Source organism: Staurois parvus, unplaced genomic scaffold, assembly GCF_062004578.1.
Source record: "Staurois parvus isolate SC_StPar_1 unplaced genomic scaffold, SC_StPar_1.0 ptg001201l, whole genome shotgun sequence".
Lineage (NCBI taxonomy): Eukaryota > Metazoa > Chordata > Amphibia > Anura > Ranidae > Staurois > Staurois parvus.
In genome coordinates this window covers 185,001-212,275 of record NW_028318997.1, presented here as the reverse complement: position 1 = coordinate 212,275, position 27,275 = coordinate 185,001, and the positions used below count along the sequence as shown (strand labels likewise).

General features: G+C 46.2%; 1 protein-coding gene across 1 annotated transcript in view; it reads left to right on the top strand.

Annotated features, from left to right (window-relative positions):
- The first annotated feature begins 1,087 nt into the window (after positions 1 to 1,087).
- LOC149438242 (regulator of cell cycle RGCC-like) overlaps positions 1,088 to 27,275 on the top strand; it is a 28,692-nt gene continuing 2,504 nt past the window's right edge. Inside the window, exons 1-4 of the mRNA XM_089660100.1 lie at positions 1,088 to 1,254; positions 18,066 to 18,209; positions 20,752 to 20,844; positions 20,930 to 20,992. Coding sequence (XP_089516226.1) covers positions 1,242 to 1,254; positions 18,066 to 18,209; positions 20,752 to 20,844; positions 20,930 to 20,992 — 313 coding nt within the window. The 5' untranslated portion in view covers positions 1,088 to 1,241. The remainder of the gene's footprint in view (positions 1,255 to 18,065; positions 18,210 to 20,751; positions 20,845 to 20,929; positions 20,993 to 27,275) is intronic.

Sequence of the window (27,275 nt, the reverse complement as noted above, 5' to 3'; positions counted from 1 at the left end):
TGTCACCCCTATTTGAGTCACTGCCTATGTGCAGTAACTCAATGAGGCATGCATTGAGTTTGGGGCCACAAGTTGGCAGTCTCCACAGAAGTGGACCTGGAAGCATAGATGTCAAATGTCCCGGATTTTCTGGAACAGTCCCGCATCTTGGACTCCAGTCCCTATGCTGCTGTGTCCTGGGCCATGTCCCCGAATCCCAGTGTCATCCATATTCGAGTCACTGCCCATGCATGATAACTCATTGAGGCATTCATTATGGTGACTGGGGGCCAAAAGTTGGTGGTCCCCACAGTCATAGATGACACCTGTGCCGAATTTGCCAGAACAGTCCCACATCTTGGCCCTCATTCCTGATGATACTGTGCCCCCAGATCAGTGTCACCTCTTTTTGAGTCACTGTCCATGCACAGTAATACAATGAGGCCTTTGCTATAGGGGCCACAGGTTGGGAGTCCCCACATATTCAGAGGCGGGGTTTTGGACAAGCCACTCCAGTAAATAACCAGGGCAGCCTGGATACTGGGTGCTATCCAGGGCAGCCTGGATACTGGGTGGGCTGTGGGCGGGGTTAAATGTGATCTGAAATGTCGGTAAATACCTGCAAGTGAAAGTGAAACTTCAGCAGAGCCATTCATTATGGTGTTTGGGGGAACAAGCTGGAGGTCCACTAAGAGGTTGGATTTGTGCTGGTCACTCTGGCAAGTGGGTAGGACCACCTGGTTGCTGCCTGGACTGCTTGAAGGGTTAGATGTGACCGGGAGCTGAAATGTCAGTAAATATGCCTGCAAGTGAAAGTGAAACTTCAGCAGAGAAAGACCAAGCCTGCTTTCCTGATAGACAGGGCTGTGCTGTGTGGTGGAGCTGTGTAAATCTTAGGAATGGATGGATATAAATACAAAACAGCTCCCTTATATGGTTTTCATCTTTGTATTTAACTGTTTGCCTGAAGTTCAACAGAAAAAAGTTTGTCACATTAAATGTTTCATTCGATTTTCCTTCTATGCTTGTGTAACGTCTTCTTAGAATCCCGCTATTCGTAGTAGGAAGTATTACGATGAGCTCACGGCCAAGCGTGGTTTCCATTCACAAACCACATCCAGCAGAAGACAGACTCGTACTGAGCTTCTCTGTAACTGGTCTACCAGGAATCCAGGGCTGGGCTTGTACACCAAGCAAGACTCTCTGTACTCTCTGTACTCGTATTGTCAGAGCGACTACCGGAGAGCCAGAAAACAGCAGCCATGGACAGGAAAGGTGAGACTAACATTCCAAAATTGATACATTTATAAAATGAAAATTTCAAATGATATCAGAATGTGATGGAGATGATTATTAGACTGCATACCCAAATTATAATCAGTATGGTGCTACAAGTGGTCCATCAACTATTTTTTTTTTTTTTTTATAGGGTTTTTTTGGGCTTTTTTTGTGTTTTTTTTTCTTTATATATATTTTTGCCATCAGACTGGCCTATGTTTAATTCAAGGATATTTATATAGTTTTTATGGTTTTTATTTTTAATATATATTTGTCTTTATATTCACTGATGTTTATTCCAATGTGTGTTATTTCAGGTCTTTTTTCAGGGGTTTTTTAAAATATATATTTTTTCTTTCTATCTTCATATTGACTGATGTTCCAAAAAAAAAAAAAAATTTTTATATATATATATATATATGTATGTGTGTGTGTGTGTGTGTATATATATATATAATGTTTTTTTTGGAACATCAGTCAATATGAAGATAGAAAGAAAAAATATATATTTTAAAAAAACCCAGAAAAAAAGACCTGAAATAACACACATATATATATATTTATTTATTTATTTATTTATCGAGTTTATATAGCGCCAAAGGGTTTGCTCAGCGCTGTACAATAGAATATATACAAACATACACACATATATATATACATACATACATACATATATATATATATATATATATACTGTATATACATACACACATATATATATATATACATGTGTGTGTATATATATATATATATGTGGGGTGTGTGTGTGTATATATATATATATATATATGTGTGTGTGTGTGTATATATATATATATATGGAGGGGTGTATATATATATATATATATGTGGGGTGTGTGTATATATATATATATATGTGGGGTGTGTGTATATATATATATATAGATATATATGTGGGGTGTGTGTATATATATATATATATGTGGAGGGGTGTATATATATATATATATGTGGGGTGTGTGTATATATATATATATAGATATATATGTGGGGTGTGTGCATATATATATATATGTGGAGGGGTGTATATATATATATATATGGGGTGTGTGTGTATATATATATATATAGATATATATGTGGGGTGTGTGTATATATATATATATATATGTGGAGGGGTGTATATATATATATATATGGGGTGTGTGTATATATATATATATGTGGAGGGGTGTATATATATATATATATGTGGGGTGTGTGTATATATACATATATATATATATATGTGGTGTGTGTGTATATATATATATATATGTGGTGTGTGTGTATATATATATATATATGTGGGGTGTGTGTATATATATATATATATGTGGGGTGTGTGTATATATATATATATATGTGGGGTGGGTGTATATATATATATATATGTGGGGTGTGTGTATATATATATATATATGTGGGGTGGGTGTATATATATATATATATGTGGGGTGTGTGTATATATACATATATATATATATATGTGGTGTGTGTGTATATATATATATATATGTGTGTGTGTGTATATATATATATATATGTGGGGTGTGTGTATATATATATATATATGTGGGGTGGGTGTATATATATATATATATGTGGGGGGGTGTATATATATATATAGTGTTTATATTTTTGTCTTCATGTTGACTCATGTTTGTGCCAAGATTATTTATTTTGCAGGCAGCCACTATATGTTTCAGGTCTGTTTTTCTTGTCAGTTTTTCTTTAATATGTATTTTTTTTAAATATATCAAATATATTTTTCTGTCTTCATATTGGCTAATGTTCCAAGAATATTTATTTTGCAGACAGTTTATGTATGTGTCAAGTCTGTTTTATTTATTTTTTTTCCCCCAGTATATATGTGTGTGTATAGTGTTTATATTTATATTATTTGTGTTTATATTGACTCGTTTATTCCAAGAATATTTATTTTGCAGGCAGTGTGTGTAGGTTTGAGTTTTCCATCATAAAATATGTAATCATGGCAGGGGCGGACTGACAACTCATGGGGCCCCCGGGCAATAGGGGATCATGGGGCCCCTGTGTCTTTGCCCAAACTCAAAAAAGCCTATGAAAAAGGTACCAGGGGCATCTCATGGGGCCCCCTACTGACCCCGGGCCCTCGGGCAGTGCCCAAGTTTCCAAATGGTCAGTCCGCCCCTGATGCAGACTGCATTGTTATCTTTGACTTTTAGTTCTGCTTTACAAAAACTTATTTCCCTTTTTCCCCATTCAGAGACGATCATGCCTGGATTTAGTGTCTTTCCTAAACCACCCACCATTATGTTTAATAGAGAAAGTGAAACATTTGTCAGTCTTTAACCACTTCCAGTCCGGACACTTTCCCTCCCTTCCAGTCCGGACACTTTCCCTCCCTTCCAGTCCGGACACTTTCACCCCCTTCCAGTCCGGACACTTTCACCCCCTTCCAGTCCGGACACTTTCCCTCCCTTCCAGTCCGGACACTTTCACCCCCTTCCAGTCCGGACACTTTCACCCCCTTCCAGTCCGGACACTTTCCCTCCCTTCCAGTCCGGACACTTTCCCCCCCTTCCAGTCCGGACACTTTCCCTCCCTTCCAGTCCGGACACTTTCACCCCCTTCCAGTCTGGACACTTTCACCCCCTTCCAGTCCGGACACTTTCACCCCCTTCCAGTCCAGACACTTTCCCCCCCTTCCAGTCCGGACACTTTCACCCCCCTTCCAGTCCGGACCCTTTCACCCCCCTTCCAGTCCGGACACTTTCCCCCCCCTTCCAGTCCGGACACTTTCACCCCCTTCCAGTCCGGACACTTTCACCCCCTTCCAGTCCGGACACTTTCACCCCCTTTCCAGTCCGGACACTTTCACCCCCTTCCAGTCCGGACGCTTTCACCCACTTCCAGTCCGGACGCTTTCACCCCCTTCCAGTCCGGACACTTTGCCCCCCTTCCAGTCCGGACACTTTCGCCCCCTTCCAGTCCGGACACTTTCACCCCCTTCCAGTCCGGACACTTTCACCCCCTTCCAGTCCGGACACTTTCACCCCCTTTCCAGTCCGGACACTTTCACCCCCTTCCAGTCCGCACGCTTTCACCCCCTTCCAGTCCGGACGCTTTCACCCCCTTCCAGTCCGGACACTTTCACCCCCTTTCCAGTCCGGACACTTTCACCCCCTTCCAGTCCGGACGCTTTCACCCCCTTCCAGTCCGGACGCTTTCACCCCCTTCCAGTCCGGACACTTTCACCCCCTTCCAGTCCGGACACTTTCACCCCCCTTCCAGTCCGGACGCTTTCACCCCCTTCCAGTCCGGACGCTTTCCCCCCCCTTGCAGCCCGGACACTTTTACCCCCTTCCAGTCCGGATACTTTCACCCCCCTTCCAGTCCGGACGCTTTCACCCCCTTCCAGTCCGGACACTTTCCCCCCCTTGCAGCCCGGACACTTTTACCCCCTTCCAGTCCAGGCCAATTTTCAGCTTTCAGCGCTATCACACTTTGAATGACAATTGCGCGGTCATGCAACACTGTAGCCGTATTATTATTATTGTACAGGATTTATGGCGCCAACAGTTTGCTCAGCGCTTTACAATATAACGGGAGACAATACAGCAACAATACAGTTTAATACAAGACGGATAGGAGGGCCTGATCCTGGGAGCTTACAATCTAGGAGGGAGGGTTCATATGAATTTTTGTAGCATTTTTTTGAGACAGATAAAACTTTATTTTGGTGGTATTTATTCACCACTGGGATTTTTTTTTTTGCTATACAAATGACAAAAGTCCAAACATTTTGAAAAAAAAAAGTGTTTTTCTTATAAAATTTTGCAAATAAATAATCTTTCTTCATTAATCTCAAAATGTATTCAGTTATCTTTTTAGTAAAAAAAAACAAAAAAACCCAAGTTAGTTTATAACCAAAAATTATAATTTTTTTAAAAAAAATTTTTACATTTTTATTTTTTTTTTTATATTATTATTTATGCTTTTTTTTTTTAACATACTGTCACCCTAGCATTACAGTGTCACCATAGTGACACTGTACTACTTGTGGGGGGTGATAAAGATTTTTTTTTCTTCTTTTTTTTACACTGATTGCTTTTACATCCATAAAGGCTGTAAAAGCAATAATTTCTCCTTCTCTCTGGCTGCCATTCCTGCAGCCATTGAGAAATACTGTGTGAGCTGTGATTGGTCACAGCTTGTCACATGGTACAAGGCTGTTGTGAATAGCCCTGTACCATGTGACCTCTGTGATCATTCACAGATTTCACACGTAGTAAGCAATGATGATAGGAAGTGACATCTTGTTTACTACTGTTCATGTAATCACTGATTGGCCAATCAGTGATCACTGATTGGCCAATCAGTGATCACATGATCCGAACCTCACAGAGAGGTCCCATACTACGATCGGTGTTGCGCTCTCCCAGGGAGCGCGCACAGGCAATGAATGCGGGTGACGTTTGGAAACGTTCACCCGCATCGGCAGCGCTCCCTTCCAACCGTTTATCTACATAGACCAGACAGCAAGTGGTTAAGGTCTTCATTGATGGGGAAGACCTCCGGACACAGCGGGCACTGGATCGCGGTGCCACGCTCTCCCAGGGAGCACACACAGGCAGTGAATGTGGGGGCCGTTGATAAACGGCAACCCGCTTTAGCACTGCTCCCATCCGGCCATTTATGTACGTGGGCTGGATGGGAAGTGGTTAAAAAAAAAAAAAACTAAGTACAACTTATTTCATCCTTTGCTGCATCTCAGTGCTGCTGATCTCCCGTGGCCTCTTTACAGCCACTTATGTCTTCATGTAGCAATGACTGGGATTTCTCATGGCGCCCTTCCTGCTGGTGACAACAGTGTATCGTGCTTTTGTAGGGTGCGTTGAATGCATTGGAATGCATTTACAAATATATGTAAAAATATATGTTAAAATGACTTTTTTAAAATGTTAAAAAAAATCTGAAGAATATATTTAGAAAATATATATTTTTAAAAACATTTTTTAAAAATATATTCTTCAGATTTTTTTTTACATCTAAAAAAGTCATTTTTTTTTTTTTTTTTGTTTTTTTTTAATTTAAATATTTATTACATTTTTCATGTTATCTAAAAAAGTCATTTTAACATATATTTTTACATATATTTGTAAATGTATTACAAAAATGTAGTATATTTGAAATGTATGTTTTTTAAATATTTTTCATATATTTTGTAATAAAAACGCATTTCAACATGCAGTATATACAGGTGAAACTCGAAAAATGAGAATATGGTGCAAAAGTTGATTTATTTCAGTGCTGCAACTTAAAAGGTGAAACTAATATATGAGATAGACTCATTCCATGCAAAGCAAGATAGTTCAAGCCGTGATTTGTCATCATTGTGATGATTATGGCTTACAGCTCATGAAAACCCCAAATCCACAATCTCAGAAAATGAGAATATTACATGCAATCAATAAAACACGGATTGTACATAGAACAATATCGCACCTCTGAAAAGTAGAAGCTGCATATGTACTCAGTACTTGGTTTGGGCCCCTTTTGCAGCAATTACTGCCTCAATGCAGCGTGGCATGGAAGCTATCAGCCTGTGGCACTGCTGAGGTGTTATGGAAGACCAGGATGCTTCAATAGCGGCCTTCAGCTCTTCTGCATTGTTCGGTCTCATGTCTCTCATCTTTCTCTTGGCAATGCCCCATAGATTCTCTATGGGGTTCAGGTCAGGTGAGTTTGCTGGCCAATCAAGCACAGTAATCCCACGGTCATTGAACCAGGTTTTGGTACTTTTGGCAGTGTGGGCGGAGCCAAGTCCTGCTGGAAAATGAAGTCAACATCCCCATAAATCTGGTCTGCGGAAGGAAGCATGAAGTGCTCCAAAATCTCCTGGTAGACGGCTGCGTTGACCCTGGACTTAATGAAGCACAGTGGGCCAACACCAGCAGATGACATGGCTCCCCAAATCAACACAGACTGTGGAAACTTCACACTGGACTTCAAGTATCTTGCAGTGTGTGCCTCTCCATTCTTCCTCCATACTCGGGGTCCTTGGGCCTCTCCATTCTTCCTCCATACTCGGGGTCCTTGTGCCTCTCCATTCTTCCTCCATACTCGGGGTCCTTGGGCCTCTCCATTCTTCCTCCATACTCGGGGTCCTTGTGCCTCTCCATTCTTCCTCCATACTCGGGGTTCTTGGGCCTCTCCATTCTTCCTCCATACTCGGGGTCCTTGTGCCTCTCCATTCTTCCTCCATACTCGGGGTCCTTGTGCCTCTCCATTCTTCCTCCATACTCGGGGTCCTTGTGCCTCTCCATTCTTCCTCCATACTCGGGGTCCTTGGGCCTCTCCATTCTTCCTCCATACTCGGGGTCCTTGTGCCTATCCATTCTTCCTCCATACTCGGGGTCCTTGGGCCTCTCCATTCTTCCTCCATACTCGGGGTCCTTGGTTTCCAAATGAGATGCAAAAGTTGCTCTCATCAGAAAAGAGGACTTTGGACCACTGAGCAACAGACCAGGTCTGTTTTTCTCCAGCCCAGGTAAGTCACTTCTGACGTTTGTTGTTCAGGAGCGGCTTGACAAGAGGAATACAACATTTGAAGCCCATGTTCAGGATCCATCTGTGTGTGGTGGCTCTTGATGCACTGACTCCAGCCTCAGTCCATTCCTTGTGAAAGTCCCCAACACTTCTGAATGGCCTTTTCCTGACAATCCTCTCCAGGCTGCGGTCATCCCTGCTGCTTGTGCACCTTTTTCTTCCACACTTTTCCCTTCCACATAACTTTCTATTAATGTGCTTTGATGCAGCACTTTGGGAACATCCAACTTCTTCTGCAATGACCTTTTGAGGCTTTCCCTCCTTATGGAGGGTGTCAGTGATGGTGTCAGGTCAGCAGTCTTTCCCATGATTGTGATTCCTACTGAACCAGACTGAGAGACCATTTAAAAGCTCAGGAACCCTTTGCAGGTGTTATGGCTTAATTATCTGATTAGAGTGGGACACTTTGAGCCGAGATTATTCCACCTTTTCACAATATTCTCATTTTCTGAGATTGTGGATTTGGGGTTTTCATGAGCTGTAAGCCATAATCATCACAATGATGACAAATCACGGCTTGAACTATCTTGCTTTGCATGTAATGAGTCTCATATATTAGTTTCACCTTTTAAGTTGCTGCACTGAAATAAATCAACTTTTGCACCAGATTCTAACTTTTTGAGTTTCACCTGTGTGTGTGTATATATATATAAATATTTATTGAAATATATTTTGAAATATATTGAATATGGCCAAAATTGTAGCATTTCATATATATGTCAATATATTTGGGAAGAATATTTTTAAAATATATTTCAAATATATTTTTCTTCCATGTGGGAAGGGGTGTGGTGGGGGGGTGTCCTATGACAAACATACTTTTACTTATAGGCTTCCCTCATTCCCATCTCAGAAACGTGGGAGGTGTGCTTGTGATAGCACTAAAAGTGATTTAAAAAAATCAAATAAAATTTTAAAAATATAAAATCTAAAGCGCCCCCGTCCCACCGTGCTCACATGTGTGAATCGCGATCGCAGCACACATGTGAGGTATCGCCACGAACGTCAGTGCGACAGCAATAATTCTAGCACCTCCTCCTGTGCAACTCTAAAATGGTCACCTGTAAAGGATTTTAAAACGTCACCTATGGAGATTTTTAGGTAGCGTAGCTTGGCGCCGTTTTACGGGCGTATGCAAGTTTTATAATATGACATGTTTGGTATCGATTTACTCGGCGTAATATCTTTTGTTTTACAAAAAAATTGTGTTTTTGTGCATTAAATTCACTAGTGTATTTTTTCCCAAAAATAGCATATTTTTTGCAAATACTATGTGACTATACTATGTGCAGAACCCACCATTTTATTCTACTGGGCCTCTGCTTAAACAATATTTAATTTTTGAGGGGTTCCAGGCACGGGCGGACTGACAACTCATGGGGCCCCCGGGCAATAGGGGATCATGGGGCCCCTGTGTCCTTGCCCAAACTCAAAAAAGCCTATGAAAAAGGTACCAGGGGCATTTCATGGGGCTCCCTACTGACCCCGGCCCATGAAAATTCTTAAAGAGGAACTCTGGGGGGAAAAAAAGTGACATATACTAAGGCTGGCCATACATTATACAGTTATACAGATATTTTCTTTAGATTTACCAAGAACCATATAATATGAGGTCAAACCTAAACAACACTTTCCATTGTATCCAATTAGGCAGGACCTTGTACTACATAGCTGAAGGTAAATCTAAAGGAAATTGGGCAGAAAATTGTATAGTGTATGGCCAGCCTATATTGCCAAAAGTATTGGCCCCGCCCTCCCAATCATGTGATTCAGGTGTTCCAATCCCCTCCCAATCATGTGATTCAGGTGTTCCAATCCCCTCCCAATCATGTGATTCAGGTGCTCCAATCCCCTCCATGGACACAGGTGTATACAATCAAGGCATGCAGACTGCTTCTACAAACATTGGTGAAAGAATGGGTCGCTCTCAGGAGCTCAGTGACTCCAAGCATGGTCCCGTGATAGGTGGTCACCTGTGCAATAAGTCCATCCGTGACATTTCCTGGCTACTAAATATTCCACGCTCAACTGTTAGTGGGATTATAACAAAGTGGAAGCCACTGGGAACAACAGCCACTCAGCCACCAAGTGGTAGGCCACGTCACATGACAGAGCGGGGTCAGCGCATGCTGAAGCGCACAGTGCGCAGAAGTCACCAACTGTCTGCAGAGTCAATAGCTAAAGACCTCCAAACTTGGTGTGGCCTTCAGATGAGCCCAACAACAGTGCGTAGAGAGCTTCATGGAATGGGTTTCCATGGCCAAGCAGCTGCATCCAAGCCTTCCATCACCAAGTGCAATGCAAAGCGTCGGATGCCGTGGTGTAAAGCATGCCGCCACTGGACTCTAGAGCAGAAGAAACGTGTTCTCTGGAGTGACCAATCACGCTTCTCTGTCTGGCAATCTGATGGATGTGTCTGGGTTTGGCGGTTACCAGGAGAACGGTACTTGCCTGACTGAATTGTGTCAAGTGTAAAGTTTGGTGGAGGGGGGATTATGGTGTGGGGTTGTTTTTCAGGGGTTGGGTTTGGCCCCCTAGTTCCAGTGAAGGGAACTCTTAAGGTGACATTTTGGACAACTTCATGCTCCCAACTTTGTGGGAAGAGTTTGGGGATGGCCCCTTCCTGTTCCAACATGACTGCGCAGCAGTGCACAAAGCAAGGTCCATAAAGACATGGCGGAGCCAGTTTGGGGTGGAGGAACTTGACTGACCTGCACAGTCCTGACCTCAACCCCATAGAACACCTTTGGTATGAATTACAGCAGAGACTGTGAGCCAGGCCCCCTCCCCCGACATCAGTGCCTGACCTCACAAATGTGCTGGGGTTGTTTTTCAGGGGTTGGGCTTGGCCCTCTAGTTCCAGTGAAGGGAACTCTTAAGGCGACATTTTGGACAATTTCATGCTCCAAACTTTCATGTATCAGAAAACAGCACTGGCCTTGCTGCCCTCTAAGGGTTGGGGGGTAATCTGCAAGAAACAACTGTAAAAACAAAGGCAAACAGAGGGCGCACCTACCTTGTGCATTATCTTCATGAGGACCCCTCTTCAAACTGATGCGTTTTGAGGAGCAGCTGGCTCTGAGGAAGAGAAGACTGCTCCTCGAAACGCGTCAGCCTTAAGCAGGGGCGGACTGACAACTCATGGGGCCCCCGGCAATAGGGGATCATGGGGCCCCTGTGTCCTTGCCCAAACTCAAAAAAGCCTATGAAAAAGGTACCAGGGGCATCTCATGGGGCCCCCTATTGACCTCAGGCCCTCGGGCAGTGCCTGAGTTTCCAAATGGTCAGTCTGCCCCTGGCTACGATGCCTCCTTTCGCGGTTAGGGCAGAAATTCTACCCCCTGTGGCTTTTGGTGGTATGCAGTGCATGTGGTTGTGGCTCACTGGTGTGGGTTCAAGGGTTGAAAGCAGGCGGTAAGGGGGCGACTCCGCGACTCCTCACCACCCGTCAAATCCTCTGTAAGGTTCCTTTTACACTTGTGCGATTTGTGATGTGACTTTGGACATTGATTATTTTTCTCTTCGATGGCGACCCGCGGTGACTTTGAAAAGGTGCCTGCGTTACTTTGGTCCAACTTTTGATGCGACTTTAATCCATACAATGTAAAGCGCAATCAAAATTGCACCAAAAGTCGCACGAAAGTCACTCTCCAAAAGTCGCTCTGGACTAGGAGAATGTGAAAGGAGCCTAAAGAGCAATGCGAACGTGGATCTCTCTTCAGGGATCAAAGCAAGCCCAAATCAAAAACTGCATTTATACCTCATTTAGAGGTGCAGTTGAGAGGCAGTAAAAATGTGGGGTTGAGCTGAGTTTTTCACGATCCCCCGCCAGTTGCCCCTCTTAAGCTGTAATGGCAGCGGATGGGGGTGTTTTATATTCCACGTTTATAATGCTTCGCTTAACACCCACAGCAAAAATGATGCAATAACCGTTGGACAAATGCAACCGAATGGGGAAAAGCCGCAAATTCCCGCATTTTGGGTGCACAGCATGTGGGTTGTGGCATGCTTCTAAAGCAAAAAAGACCAGGAGTCTCACACTGCCTAATCAGCACCTATCAATGGCCTCTGAAAAGCAATCCAAATCTGGATCACTCTTCAGAGTGTTGGTGGGTTTAAGCGCAGGTCCAAGCCTAGCTTTACAAAGCTAAAAGGGGCTATTTCCTCAACTTTGGTATTTGGGTTCTTTACACTTTACGGGCAAATGAACGCACGCTGTTGTACATCTCCACAATTCAGCGTATTTCTTCTCCCAGGAGTTACAAGTGTTGCGTACAGCCGCCCGTACAAATCAACAACAGGCTGCGGCTGTATGCTGTCATCCCTGATATCTGTGTATACATGCGTGGTTACATGCGTACAGGGTTGGATGTGTGCCCCTGGATGCAGGACTGCTGTCAGAAATCAGGGGGCCCAGTACAGTATGCTTGGCCCGCTCTCCATGCTGAAGTGATGGAGAAAAAGCCATCAGGGGCCCAGCAGCAGAGGGAAGGAGATTGTCTACAGGAGGGGTGATCGGCACAGTGTGGGGGGGGGGGTATTTACTAGAACAGATCCCCTGTAGTTCCCCTGTTGAAGCAGCTGAAAGCTGGTGGGAGGGAGAAGAGATGCAGCCAGCAATGCTGCAAGCAGGAGAGGAGGGTGGTCATACGGGGGGGAGGGGGGGCTGGCAGGCTGCAGGGGCAGGGGAAATCCAATAAAGGACAGGAGGGAATGATCAGTGCAGCAAGGGGGCAATTACAGGAACCGATCCCCTGTATGGCTCTCACTGCAGCAGCTGAAAGCTGGCGGAGGGAGAAGAGATGCAGCCAGCAATGCTGCAAGCAAGAGAGGAGGGTGGTCATACAGGGAGGGCCCAGGCAGCAGGGGTAGGGGGAAATCCAATCATGATCAGTGCAGCGGGGGGGAAATTACAGGAACCGATCCCCTGTATGGCTCTCACTGCAGCAGCTGAAAGCTGGCGGGAGGGAGAAGAGATGCTGCAAGCAAGAAAGGAGGGTGGTCATACGTGGGGGGCCCAGGCGTCAGGGGCAGGGGGAATCCAATCATGGACAGGAGGGAGTGATCAGTGCAGCAAGGGGGCAATTACAGGAACCGATCCCCTGTATGGCTCTCACTGCAGCAGCTGAATGCTGGCGGAGGGAGAAGAGATGCAGCCAGCAATGCTGCAAGCAAGAGAGGAGGGTGGTCATACAGGGGGGGCCCAGGCAGCAGGGGTAGGGGGAAATCCAATCATGATCAGTGCAGCGGGGGGGAAATTACAGGAACCGATCCCCTGTATGGCTCTCACTGCAGCAGCTGAAAGCTGGCGGGAGGGAGAAGAGATGCTGCAAGCAAGAAAGGAGGGTGGTCATACGTGGGGGGCCCAGGTGTCAGGGGCAGGGGGAATCCAATCATGGACAGGAGGGAGTGATCAGTGCAGCAAGGGGGCAATTACAGGAACCGATCCCCTGTATGGCTCTCACTGCAGCAGCTGAATGCTGGCGGAGGGAGAAGAGATGCAGCCAGCAATGCTGCAAGCAAGAGAGGAGGGTGGTCATACAGGGGGGGCCCAGGCAGCAGGGGTAGGGGGAAATCCAATCATGATCAGTGCAGCGGGGGGGAAATTACAGGAACCGATCCCCTGTATGGCTCTCACTGCAGCAGCTGAAAGCTGGCGGGAGGGAGAAGAGATGCTGCAAGCAAGAAAGGAGGGTGGTCATACGTGGGGGGCCCAGGTGTCAGGGGCAGGGGGAATCCAATCATGGACAGGAGGGAGTGATCAGTGCAGCAAGGGGGCAATTACAGGAACCGATCCCCTGTATGGCTCTCACTGCAGCAGCTGAATGCTGGCAGGAGGGAGAAGAGATTGAGCCAGCAATGCTGCAAGCAAGAGAGGAGGGTGGTCATACGTGGGGGGCCCAGGCGTCAGGGGCAGGGGGAATCCAATCATGGACAGAAGGGAGTGATCAGTGCAGTAAGGGGGCAATTACAGGAACCAATCCCCTGTATGGCTCTCACTGCAGCAGCTGAAAGCTGGCGGGAGGGAGAAGAGATGCTGCAAGCAAGAGAGGAGGGTGGTCATACGTGGGGGGCCCAGGCGTCAGGGGCAGGGGGAATCCAATCATGGACAAGAGGGAATGATCAGTGCAGCAAGGGGGCAATTACAGGAACTGATCCCCTGTATAGCTCTCACTGCAGCAGCTGAATGCTGGCAGGAGGGAGAAGAGATTGAGGCAGCAATGCTGCAAGCAAGAGAGGAGGGTGGTCATACGTGGGGGGCCCAGGTGTCAGGGGCAGGGGGAATCCAATCATGGACAGAAGGGAGTGATCAGTGCAGTAAGGGGGCAATTACAGGAACCAATCCCCTGTATAGCTCTCACTGCAGCAGCTGGAAGCCGGCTTCTCCTCTCCCTCCCACTGGCTTTCAGCTGCTGCAGTGAGAGGCATACAGGGGATCTGTTCACTCCTCATGCCCATGATCCGATTCTTCCTGTTGCTTGGGCACACCCCTGCTGAACTGTTTGGGCCTGGGCCCCGTACTGGAGGACCAGGGGTACCCCCTTATCAGCTGCCCTGCCTGGAAGAAAACTGTCTGCATCCAGGGGCACACATCACCCCTATAATTATGGGACCGGTCAGACGGGGAGGATACCGGTGTACAGCCTGTCATTGATTTGTACAGACGACTGCACACAACGATTGTGACTCCCAGGTGCAGGAATTTTGCCAGTCTACACCAACACGCGTCCGTGTGCACGAACCCGAAATAATATTGTTTTTTATTCTCTATTTCTGTGAAGTCGCCCCCACCCCCGTCTTATATTGCCTTTCCTCTGCCTTTTGTTAGCTTTCATCTCTTTTCCTTCCTCTGCATCCTTTTGTTGTCATATGTCTAGAGCAGAGACTTCACACTATATATGAGTGTGTGTATACTATTATATACCTTTTATACATAGATACCGGTTGTACAGAGAGCAATTCAGCAAGCCGATTGAACCCCCAAACTTGTTGCTCACCCCACATCAGCGTTTGTAAAATGATTTGTTTTATGATGAATTGTATAAAAAAAACTTTTAATACAGTCCTTGAGCTGTGTTTTTAGATGTTTTATTAAGGGGTTAACAACTTGGATGGGGTCTAGGGGTATATGGGATACCCCAGGACAGGGCCGTGGATAAGGGGGTACCACCAGTCCTCCTTTGTGGGGCTCAGGCAGATGGGTTAATCAGATGTGGGTTGGCAGGGAGGATACCCCAGGACAGGGCCGTGGATTAGGGGGTACCACCAGTCCTCCTTTGTGGGGCTCAGGCAGATGGGTGAATCAGATGTGGGTGGGCAGGGAGGATACCCCAGGACAGGGCCATGGATTAGGGGTACCACCAGTCCTCCTTTGTGGGGCTCAGGCAGATGGGTGAATCAGATGTGGGTGGGCAGGGAGGATACCCCAGGACAGGGCCGTGGATTAGGGGGTACCACCAGTCCTCCTTTGGGGGGCTCAGGCAGATGGGTGAATCAGATGTGGGTGGGCAGGGAGGATACCCCAGGACAGGGCCGTGGATTAGGGGGTACCACCAGTCCTCCTTTGGGGGGCTCAGGCAGGTGGGTGAATCAGATGTGGGTGGGCAGGGAGGAAACCCCAGGACAGGGCCGTGGATTAGGGGGTACCACCAGTCCTCCTTTGTGGGGCTCAGGCAGATGGGTGAATCAGATGTGGGTGGGCAGGGAGGATACCCCAGGACAGGGCCGTGGATAAGGGGGTACCACCAGTCCTCCTTTGTGGGGCTCAGGCAGATGGGTGAATCAGATGTGGGTGGGCAGGGAGGATACCCCAGGACAGGGCCGTGGATTAGGGGGTACCACCAGTCCTCCTTTGTGGGGCTCAGGCAGATGGGTGAATCAGATGTGGGTGGGCAGGGAGGATACCCCAGGACAGGGCCGTGGATTAGGGGGTACCACCAGTCCTCCTTTGTGGGGCTCAGGCAGATGGGTGAATCAGATGTGAGTGGGCAGGGAGGATACCCCAGGACAGGGCCGTGGATAAGGGGGTACCACCAGTCCTCCTTTGTGGGGCTCAGGCAGATGGGTGAATCAGATGTGGGTGGGCAGGGAGGATACCCCAGGACAGGGCCGTGGATTAGGGGGTACCACCAGTCCTCCTTTGTGGGGCTCAGGCAGATGGGTGAATCAGATGTGGGTGGGCAGGGAGGATACCCCAGGACAGGGCCGTGGATTAGGGGGTACCACCAGTCCTCCTATGTGGGGTTCAGGCAGATGGGTGAATCAGATGTGGGTGGGCAGGGAGGATACCCTAGGACAGGGCCGTGGATAAGGGGGTACCACCAGTCCTCCTTTGTGGGGCTCAGGCAGATGGGTGAATCAGATGTGGGTGGGCAGGGAGGATACCCCAGGACAGGGCCGTGGATTAGGGGGTACTTCCAGTCCTCTTTTGTGGGGCTCAGGCAGATGGGTGAATTAGATGTGGGTGGTCAGGGAGGATACCCCAGGACAGGGCCGTAGATAAGGGGGTACCACCAGTCCTCCTTTGTGGGGCTCAGGCAGATGGGTGAATCAGATGTGGGTGGGCAGGGAGGATACCCCAGGACAGGGCCGTGGATTAGGGGGTACCACCAGTCCTCCTTTGGGGGGCTCAGGCAGATGGGTGAATCAGATGTGGGTGGGCAGGGAGGATACCCCAGGACAGGGCCATGGATTAGGGGGTAGCACCAGTTCTCCTTTGTGGGGCTCAGGCAGATAGGTGAATCAGATGTGGGTGGGCAGGGAGGATACCCCAGGACAGGGCCGTGGATTAGGGGGTACACCAGTCCTTCTTTGTGGGGTTCAGGCAGATGGGTGAATCAGATGTGTGTGGGCAGGGAGGATACCCCAGGACAGGGCCGTGGACTAGGAGGTACCACCAGTCCTCCTTTGTGGGGCTCAGGCAGATGGGTGAATCAGATGTGGGTGGGCAGGGAGGGTGATCAGCATGGCGGGGTGGGAAGGGAGGGAGCAGTTACTGGAACCAATCCCCTGTATGGCTCTCTCTGCAGCAGTTGAAAGTTGTTTTTTCCTCTCTCTCTCCCTTTGGTTTCAGCTGCTGCAGAGAGAGCTATACAGGGGATCGGTTCCAGTAATCCTCCAGCCCAACTGCAACCATCACCCTCCCTGTGCACCATATATTTCCCCCAGCTGCCCAGGCTCCCCTTCCCAGTTTCGTATCTTGGAGTCTACCATAACCTTTTCTTGACTTATTCTATTAAATTATATGTAGCAATACCCCCATAGGAGCGGCAGTTTTAAAGGGCCCTTAGATCTTTTCCCAGAGTCTAACTGCAGCCAGGCACACTGTACACTTAGCAGCAATTTGAGGACACAAACGTAGGATATGAGCAAAGGTCCTCGCACAGGTAAATGGTGGACTGAGCTTTGTAGTAGCAACCAGAGATTATTAATTTTCCTTCTACAGATATGGGCTGAGTCCTCTCACCAGGAATTAATGGACAGAGCTCCTCAGGACACCTGACACAATGTCCCCTTTGAACACAGCTGACTTTATAGCCCCAGAGCGGGTAACAGCACACAGTCTCAAGGATCTCTAGCACCAGCCTGTACTCACTAATGTCCTTGGATAATTGATTGCCTCCTTCCAATATCTTCCCAGACACTTTCTTCCAGTGATAACAGACCCTTAGATCCTCAGACGAAAAGCCCCACAGTCAACTCCAGCAACTTTCAACAAAGTATGCCCCCCAGCTAGCCCAACTGGGACCTCGATCAACAGCAAACACATGGCAAGCTTCCCTACGGGAAAATAGCCCCCCTAGGTTGCGATCTCCTCCTCAAGGACAAGACTTTTCTGTTCTGGATCTCAGGGTATCTATTCACACTCCCAACCACCATCTGGGCAACTGCCCCCAGGGATTGGCCAGGGCTGCATAAATATTTAGCCGCCAGTTTGACTATCTATCTTCCAGAACATTAACAAACAGACAGGTTGAAACATAGAACAAACCTAACTAAACACATGCAGCTGCACTGCTTACAGTGAGCCAAAACTGAATTTACCTACCCCGGCACCTATCTAGGAGGGTGCTACACTTATAATGCTGATCGTTACATTTCTCAAAATGGAAAATGATGTTTCAGACAGGATACTATGGTGTTATAGTTACAGTATACCAACAAGTAAGCAAAATGGAAAGTTTGACTGTGTACAAATGATTCTGTGCCCTCAGCCTCTTTAGGTGAAGATTTAGTTTCCACCCTGATGGAATTTGACGATGCTTTGCAAGACTTTACAAGAGGACCTTGTGATTCGGAAGAACACCTCAAGAAACTCAAACAACATCTAAGTTTGATCAGTAGCCATAATTCAGAAGGTAGGTTACATGTTGTGTATATAAAAAAATAATTGCAGAGCATAACCACATAGAGTAGACATGGATTATCCACAAGGCAACCAAGGTAGGAGCCTAAGGCCCGGTGGATGTCCTGGGGGCTCAGCTACATCATTCATGCTTCTGCAGTAAACCAGGGGGAAAGCACGACTGTTCATTTCGCAAGGGAGAATGGCTTTGTAGGCTGTTAGGGTCTGATGAGGTCATGCTAGTACAAACAATGGAAATGTTAAGTCTTTTCAGTATAACAACCTTATCAATGTTAAAATTCCAAACATGGCAATTTTTACAAAGTTGCATTGGTCCACAGCTTGGACCAATGTAAGTATATGTGCCATACTTGTAGGATCCCTGTGGAAGCTTGAAATCATTGTAGTAGGCACCTCTACTACACTGACCTCCTCTAGCTTCTGGGTCCCATGCCCACCTGGGGCGCAATTCAAAGAACACTTTGAATTTTCTCAATGAATGAAAAGCATTCTCTGATTGGATGAAGTGGGGGAGATGGGGTGGTGATGTCACATCCAAGATGGCGGCACCCAACAGCAGTCTCATGGCTTTTGGATGTCTACACAGGTAAATAACATGCATAATATACAGTACTAAAAATTCACTTATGATTAGAAATGTGTTGAAATTAAAGTTTGGACAACAGGGTCTCTTTAACCTAGACTTTCTCAACCTTTTTACAATGGCAGAACCCTTGAAATAATTTATGGGTCTCTTGGAACCCTTGCTAAAATTTAAATCTACATCGTATGGTATATTGGTATGATCGGTAAGTTGTACATATCATTTTAAAGGAATGTGTCCAGTGGAAAAGTAACCCTCTTACACTGGACATCAGTAGAAAAATACCCCTATACATTGGTGGTCAGAATGAAAGTGCTTCCTTACATTGGAAATCAGAAAATCTTACATTGGTGGACAGTAAGAGAGGATACCCCTTACATTGGTAGTCAGCAAGAGGCTACCCCTTACGTTAATGGACAGTAAAAGAGGCTCCAACTTACATTAGTGGTCAGTAAAAGAGGTTCCCCTATTTTTGATGGCCAAGAAGAGGGCTTATTTATATTAGTGGACAGTAACAGAGGCTCCAACTTACATTGGTGGTCTTTTAGGACAAGCTTCTTACATTGGTGGTCAGTAAGAGAGGCTCCCCTTACATTGGTGGTCAGTAAGAGAGGTTCTCCTTACATTGGTGGTTAGTAAGAGAGGCTCCTCTTACATTGGTGGTCAGTAAGAGAGGTTTGCCTTACATTGGTGGTCAGTAAGAGAGGCTCCCCTTGCATTGGTGGTCAGTAAGAGAGTCCCCCCATACATTAGTGGACAATAACAGACGCTCCCCCTTACATAGTTACATATAGTTACATAGTTAGTCTGGCTGACAAAAGACAAAAGTCCATCCAGTTCAACCATTAAAAAAAATAAGTTATAATCCTATGCCCACAGTTGATCCAGAGGAAGGCAAAAAAAAACCCAGCAAAGCACGATCCAGTTTGCTCCTGCAGGGAAAAAAATTCCTTCCTGATTCCCCGAGAGGCATTGGTGGTCAGTATAAGACTCCCCTTACATTGATGATCAGTAAGAAAGGTTCCCCTTACCTTCGTGGTCAGCAAGCAAGACTCCCTTACCTTGGTAGTTAATAAGAGAGGCTCTCTTTACATTGGTGGTCAGTAAGAGAGGCTTCCTTTACATTAGTGGACAATAACAAAGGCTCCCCCTTACATTGATGGACAATTACAGAGGCTACCCCTTACATTGATGGAAAATTACAGAGGCTACCCCTTACATTGATGGACAATAACAAAGGCTCCAGCTTACATTGATGGACAATTACAGAGGCTACCCCTTACATTGATGGAAAATTACAGAGGCTACCCCTTACATTGATGGACAATAACAAAGGCTCCAGCTTACATTGATGGACAATTACAGAGGCTACCCCTTACATTGGTGGTCAGCATAGGAGTCTCCCCTTACATTGATGATCAGTAAGAGAGGCCCCCTTAACCTTGGTGGCCAGAAATCAAGGCTCCCCCTTAGATTGGTGGACAGTAAGAGAGGCTACACATTGCACCGATGGTCCGTAGAAGAGGTGGTCAATTACAATGCCCTGTTACACTGGTGATCAATGTAGTGCTTCCTGCTTAGTGATGTTGGGAACAAAACTATGCAGGTAATTTCCAGTTGGAAATGAATTCACCTCTGCTGACAGCCCAAGGAACCCCTCCACATCTCCGGAGTTACCCCAAGGAACCACAGAACCCTGGTTGTGAAAATCTGCTTTGATCTCGAGATCTGCTACAGTGTTAACCAAGAAAAATTGCAGGGACATTTTGCACATGAAGAGATGGAGATGTTTTTCTAGGAAAACAATACATTTAGGTAAATAGGAATTTTCTATTTTATGATCTCTGTAGCAAATGATAGCCAGAACCTGGTTTACTATAAGAAATCCCCCATGCTTCCCTTACAGAAAACATTTCTCATGTTCTGTCATTTAATTGATGTATCTTTGCAGATGTGACTTTATCTCCAAGAAGCACCACATATAACACAGAGGAAACTTTAAGTCATTCAGCTACCAGCATAACATCAAGGCACCAACCAAAAGGTAAGATTGTGAAGTGTGATGTTTGCAATTTTGTCTTTTAATTTCGTTATGATGAGTTCAGCAGTTCTTTGCTTTATTTCCGTAGCAAAACTGGGTGACACAAAAGAGCTTGAAAACTTCATTTCAGATCTGGATAAAGTTCTCACTGGTACGTGAAAGTCGGTTGTAGCACTACCCCCTTAGGAGTCGCTGAAGTTTTGGGTCCTCCTCTAGTCCTGCACAGCCAGGCAACACACATTTTCCATTCAGACTTGCATCCAGGAGACAGTAACCGGTCCTTGAGTTTGCTTTTTGGATTTTATTAGGGGATTGCAACTTGGGTGGGGTAAGGGGTGTATGGGATGCCCAAGGGTAATGGCAATGGAGGACAATCTTCCTGAGCTATTGTACAAGTCTCTTTAACAGCAAAGAACAGATTCTTCTTCTTGGAGAGCTAGTCAGCATCTCCTGCTGTACCATCCCGGACCCTAGATACTCCTTATCCAGCTATTCTGGGTGAATCCCAGGGCATTGGATCTAGTGTCTGTCACTTCAAGAGAAGAAGAAGTAGCTAAACCAGTTTCCCACCAGAGTGCTCTTTCCCCTTACTGGCCCAGGGGATGCAGGTCTACTTACTCAGTTCTTCTCCTATGAGTGGATGGATCGGTGGTTGCTATCAGGCCTTCTAGCTGGGTCTCTCCTTCCCTGCTGAATAGGTGGTCCTCGCTCTGGGTACTGATGAAGTCCCAAGCTTCCCTGCCTGGAGGCATGCCTCATCCCATCTGGGCTCCCTCTCCAGCCTCACTTATCCATCTTCCACCTGAATTCTCTCCTACTGAGCAGGCTCTGTCACTTAAGGGCAGTCCATGCCAAGCCTCCTGTTGGGGATTGGCCAGGATCCCTCAAGAATGCAGACTAGCCACTCCTTACCTCCGCCCACTGCTTCTAGAACTTTCTCCAAAGAGAGGGGAAGTCTCAGAGAGCTGGTCTCCAGAGCCTCTCAGCCCAGACCACAATTTGACCCCGCTCTGACTGTTACACCTGGGCTGCTACTCAGCCCCTATCTAAAAATTAATTCTAGCTCCTCCTAGCTAACTAGGAGGGTGCTACAGTTATAAACTGTAATTTATTTAACTGGTGCACCAAAGGACCTAACACCGCCAAGAACCCAACACCAGCCAAAATATTCTTTTGGTTTCTTCCCTTGACAACTGACTAACGTATCCCAAGGAAGTAGGTTTTAACAGTGCAAGTCTATGAGCTAAATATGTCCATCAGCTGGAATTCTTTTAATATTTCATCTTTTTTCAGTTTCCTGTGTGGTTTCAAATGAATCAGTACTGCCCTATGACATAATAATCACATTTTGCTTAGTAGACTAAACTTGAAAGAACTTGCTTGTCATCTTGGAGATCATGGGATGGAACCAAATCTGTATGGACACTGCCCTAGATGAGTGAGTTCGGGTGTCTCCAGTGATGAGTACTGATAATGCTACAGCATACAAAGACAGTTTAGATAATTGTGCCCTTTGACCTTGAGATAAGTTTTCAGAAGGCCCTTTTCTGTTCCAGCATGACTGTGCCTCTGTGTATAAAGCCAGCTCCAAAAAGACTTGGTCTGACCAGTTTGGTGTGGAGGAACCTAAGTGTCTTGACCTCAACCCTACTGAACACCTTTAGGATGAATTGGAATGTCAATGGGGAGCCAGTCTTCTCATCCAACATCAATACCTGACCTCAACCCTACTGAACACCTATTAGCTGAATTGGAAAGCTGATTGTGAACCAGGTCCCATCCATCATCAGTAGCTATCAGCATCCCTGAAAGAGAGGCAGGTGGTGCTTTGGTACAAGAGGGAGGAACATGAGTGTATGAAGCTTTAGCTTGCAGAACTGCAGATGGGTGGTGCCAACTGGAAGGATGTGCAGGCAGGAGTATCAGGGAAGCTGTTAGTACAGCCAACAGGAAGTCTCGCCAATGGCTTGGCACTGGGTTCAGGACAGAAGATACCACTGATAACATCAGCATGTAGGCAGCAGGGACACTCACAAAAGTCTTCAGCTGTATCTGTGGGTAGACCAGGGTAGTGACCCAAAGCAGTAGCCGAATTGCCAAGCAGGCCAAGATCAGCAACAAACAGACAGTGCAGTGCCTATAGGCAGGATCAGAGTCAGAGATGAAGGGAATAGCAAGAGTCCAAGCCAGAGGTACAGAGAAGGGCTCAGAGGTAGGTTAGAAGTAAGCTGGGTTGGTAATGGAAAAGCATGCAAAAGAGCTCAGGTCAGGTCACCAAGAACGTGCTGAAGACCAACCAGCACAGACAATGAACTAGGCTTTAAATAGGCACCACTGTGGGCACTTGGTGTGCATAACTATGTACACACTGCATGATCACTCCTAATCCTGCATGCAGGCACATGCCCAGCCAGGACTCTACAAGCAGAGCCATGAGCCAGAACACATGCAGGTGCCCTAGCCAGTTGGCTAACAAGTATTCCATGCTAGTACTTGACCTCACAAATACTCTTTTTGGCTGAATGGGCACAAATCCCCACAATAACACTCCAATATTTCATGGAAAGCCTTCCCAGAAGAGTGGAGCCGTTGTAGCTTCAAAGGGGAAAACTCAATATTAATGTCCATAGTTTTGGACTGGGATGTCCAACAAACTCATAGGTGTCCACAAATTTTGGCCTTAGAGTATATTTTATGTTCACAGATTCCTGTTAAGGTGCTCTGATAAATAGATCAAAGTTTCAATTTACATACCCTTCCACACCTATTTATGAAGAAGAGCAAAGTACCTGCTCATTGTTTGGTTGCTTTATGCCCTATTCACCTTGTCCTGCTGCTAAAGTCTTCTTCATTTTATGTCAGTTTGTCATGGTGCCTTGTGAAGTTGAAGTTTTTGTTATAGTAATTTTTTTAGAGTTCTTCCTGGGTCCTATGTTCCCTCTGTCGCCCCTGAACCTTTTTCATGGGCCCTATGTTCCCTCTGTCTCCCCCGAATCTTTCTCATGGCCCCTATGTTCCCTCTGTCTCCCCTGAATCTTTCTCATGGGCCCCATGTTCCCTCTGTCTTCCCCAAACCTTTCTCATGGGCCCCATGTTTCCTCTCTCTTCCCCGAACCTTTCTCATGGGCCCTATGTTCCCTCTGTCTTCCCCGAACCTTTCTCATGGGCCCTATGTTCCCCCTGTCTTCCCTGAACCTTTCTCATGGGCCCATATTCCCTCTGTCTCCCCCGAACCTTTCTCATAGGCCCTATGTACCCTCTGTCTTCCCCAAACCTTTCTCATGGGCCCATGTTCCCTCTGTCTTCCCCGAACCTTTCTCATGGGCCCTATGATTCCTCTGTCTTCCCCGAACCTTTCTCATAGACCATGCGGCACCACTGTAGACCTGGATAGGAGGGATGGTGGGGGGCTGCATGTAGAGGAACTGGTCCCCTCCACCTTCCTCCTGCAGGTGCTGAATGCCTGATTCTCTTCCTCTCCCTCCTGATGACATTCAGCAGCTGCAGGAGGAAGATGGAGGGGATTGGTTCCTCTACATGTCGTCGCCCCCGCCACCCTTCCTATCCAGTTTCCTTCTGCTTCCCCTGGGCTCCTGTGCTCTCTCCGAGCCCCTGTGCCCTCTCCTGCCCCCGTGCTCTCACCATGCCCCTGTGCTCTCTCTTGGCCTCCCCTTGCCCCCTCTTACAGTGCTGCCAAGTTCCCCCTCCCCTCTCCCGACAGCTGCTGCAGGGGATGCTGTCAGGATGAAGAGCCAAGAAGAGACCAGTAAATATGTCATTTACCGGCCCCTTCAATGTCTGAATGAGTCAGTGATCTATACCCAACCATACCAAAGTCTAAAGAATAACTAAAGCATAGTAAACTGTGTTTACTATGCTTTACTTTGTGAACGAATGGGAAGCTCTGTACAGAGCTATTCCTGTCCATTCATTCTGTGCTGCAGAGAAGAAAATTGGGCTGTGTCCTCCGTTTCCTTTCTCTGACTTAAAGGTGAAACATCAGAGGTCTGTTTAGACCCCTGATGTCTCACTAAAGCCCCCAAATGGGGGTTAATAGTAAAAAGTATTGCAAACAAAATAAAAAATAAAATAAAATGGTAAAAATTAATAATGAAAAAAAAAATACCGACACCAGTGGCAGAACTACCAGGGTCACAGAGGTCACACTTGCGACTGGGCCATGGCATTCCGCCATTGGACATGGAGGGAAGGGCCCCGTCTGGGGGTCCTTCATGGTTTCTTGGACCAGGACCCTAAAGGTTCTAGTTACACCTCTGTGTAAACCCTAAAACTAGTTGTGATCCAATTAAAATCAACATATGCAAATAATCTTATAACATACAAGTGAAAGAAAATATTACAAAAGATAATGCCTAATAAAGGTACAAATCTAATAAAGGGTCCAAATATAGCATTAATCAGGGGTCCCCAAACTTTCTAAACCAGTTTACTATGCTGCAGATTTTAGAGGGGTCAGATTGTTACCAGTGGGAGTAGAAAATGTCCTGGCGTCAGTAACAATGCCCCATCATTTAGGTCTGTGAGAGGAATAGCACCCCATTATCGGTGTCAGTGGCTGGAAGAGTGTCCCATTGTTGGTGTCAGTGGCAAGAATTACAACACTACCCTTGTGATTAGAGCAACTCACTAGACCCCTAAATCAATCAAGAAAAGCCCTACAGAAATACAAATTAGAATATGAAATACCCTTGAAAGTGCGAATGTACTAATTATCCGAGGGAGTTGGGTGTGGGGTTAGGAGGCAACCTTGATGTGACGGTTAAGTAGAATTAGCAGGATCGGTTGACCTTGAGCTTTCAGTTAGCAGATCTTTTTGGAATTTTGGGAAGGAGTAAATTCAATCCAGTTATTCCAATCGTTCTTTCGTTTGTGTTTTAGGGATGCATTTAGATCCGACATAGCCTTAAGTTTGTTAATGTTGGCGCTCTAGAAGTTCATGGAAGGTGGTTTTCCATCAGACGGGCATGATTTTTCATAAAAGAAATGGTCTGGAACACAACTCCAGCATTTTTGTGCCCAAGAAAAGATAAAAAAAAATCATGGACAAACCTTTTTTCCTGCAGTCTTCTGGCATTTCCATTGATGTCATGTGTCCTTCATCTCCTGCCCTGGCAGTGGTAATGGGCAACCCTTACTTCTGGACAGCGGGATGTGAGACCTCCATGCTCTTCATGAGCCTACACCGGTATGATGATGGACCCCCATGATGGTCTGAGCACTCAGGAAGTGGGTTATATGAGTCTACAGGGGACATCAATAGAAAAAGGAAATTGGGCTTTAAAATTGGCCAGAATTGGACTATCCTGTACTGTTTTTGGGCTATCAGTCTTTGTCTCCTTTTACAACACACACATTAGAATTAAAGTGGTATTAAAAAAACGGGCCACCTGCAGGTTGATTCCATATTGTGCTAGCATGCCCCACTTAGTAGCACATTATAACAGACTTACAGTGGGGCAAAAAAGTATTTAGTCAGCCACCAATTGTGCACGTTCTCCCACTTACAAAGATGAGAGAGGCCTGTAATTGGCATCATAGGTAGACCTCAACTATGAGAGACAAAATGAGAAAAAAAATCCAGACAATCACATTGGCTGATCTGGAAAGAATTTATTTGCAAATTATGGTGGAAAATAAGTATTTGGTCACCTACAAAAAAGCAAGATATCTGGCTCTCACAGACCTGTACCTTCTTCTTTAAGAGGCCCCTCTGTCCTGCACTCATTACCTGTATCAATGGCACCTGTTTGAACTTGTTATCAGTATAAAAGACACCTGTCCACAACCTCAAACAGTCACACTCCAAACTCCACTATGGTGAAGACCAAAGAGCTGTCGAAGGACACAGAAACAAAATTGTAGACCTGCACCAGACTGGGAAGACTTAATCTGCAATAGGCAAGCATCTTGGTGTGAACAAATCAACTGTGGGAGCAATAATTAGAAAATGGAAGACATACAAGACCACTGATAATCTCCCTCCATCTGGGGCTCCACACAAGATCTCACCCCCGTGGGTTCAAAATGATCACAAGAACGGTGAGCAAAAATCCCAGGACCACACGGGGGGACCGAGTGAATGACCTGCAGAGAGCTGGGACCAACGTAACAAAGGCTCCCATCAGTAACACTCTTCGCCGCCAGGGACTCAGATCCTGCAGTGCCAGACGTGTCCCCCTGCTTAAGCCAGTACATGTCCGGGCCCGTCTGAAGTTTGCTAGAGAGCATTTGGATGATCCAGAAGAGGATTGGGAGATTGTCATACGGTCAGATGAAACCAAAATAGAACTGTTTGGTAGAAACACAACTCGTCGTGTTTAGAGGAGAGAGAATGCTGAGTTGCATCCAAAGAACACCATACCTACTGTGAAGCATGAGGGTGGCAACATCATGCTTTGGGGCTGTTTCTCCGC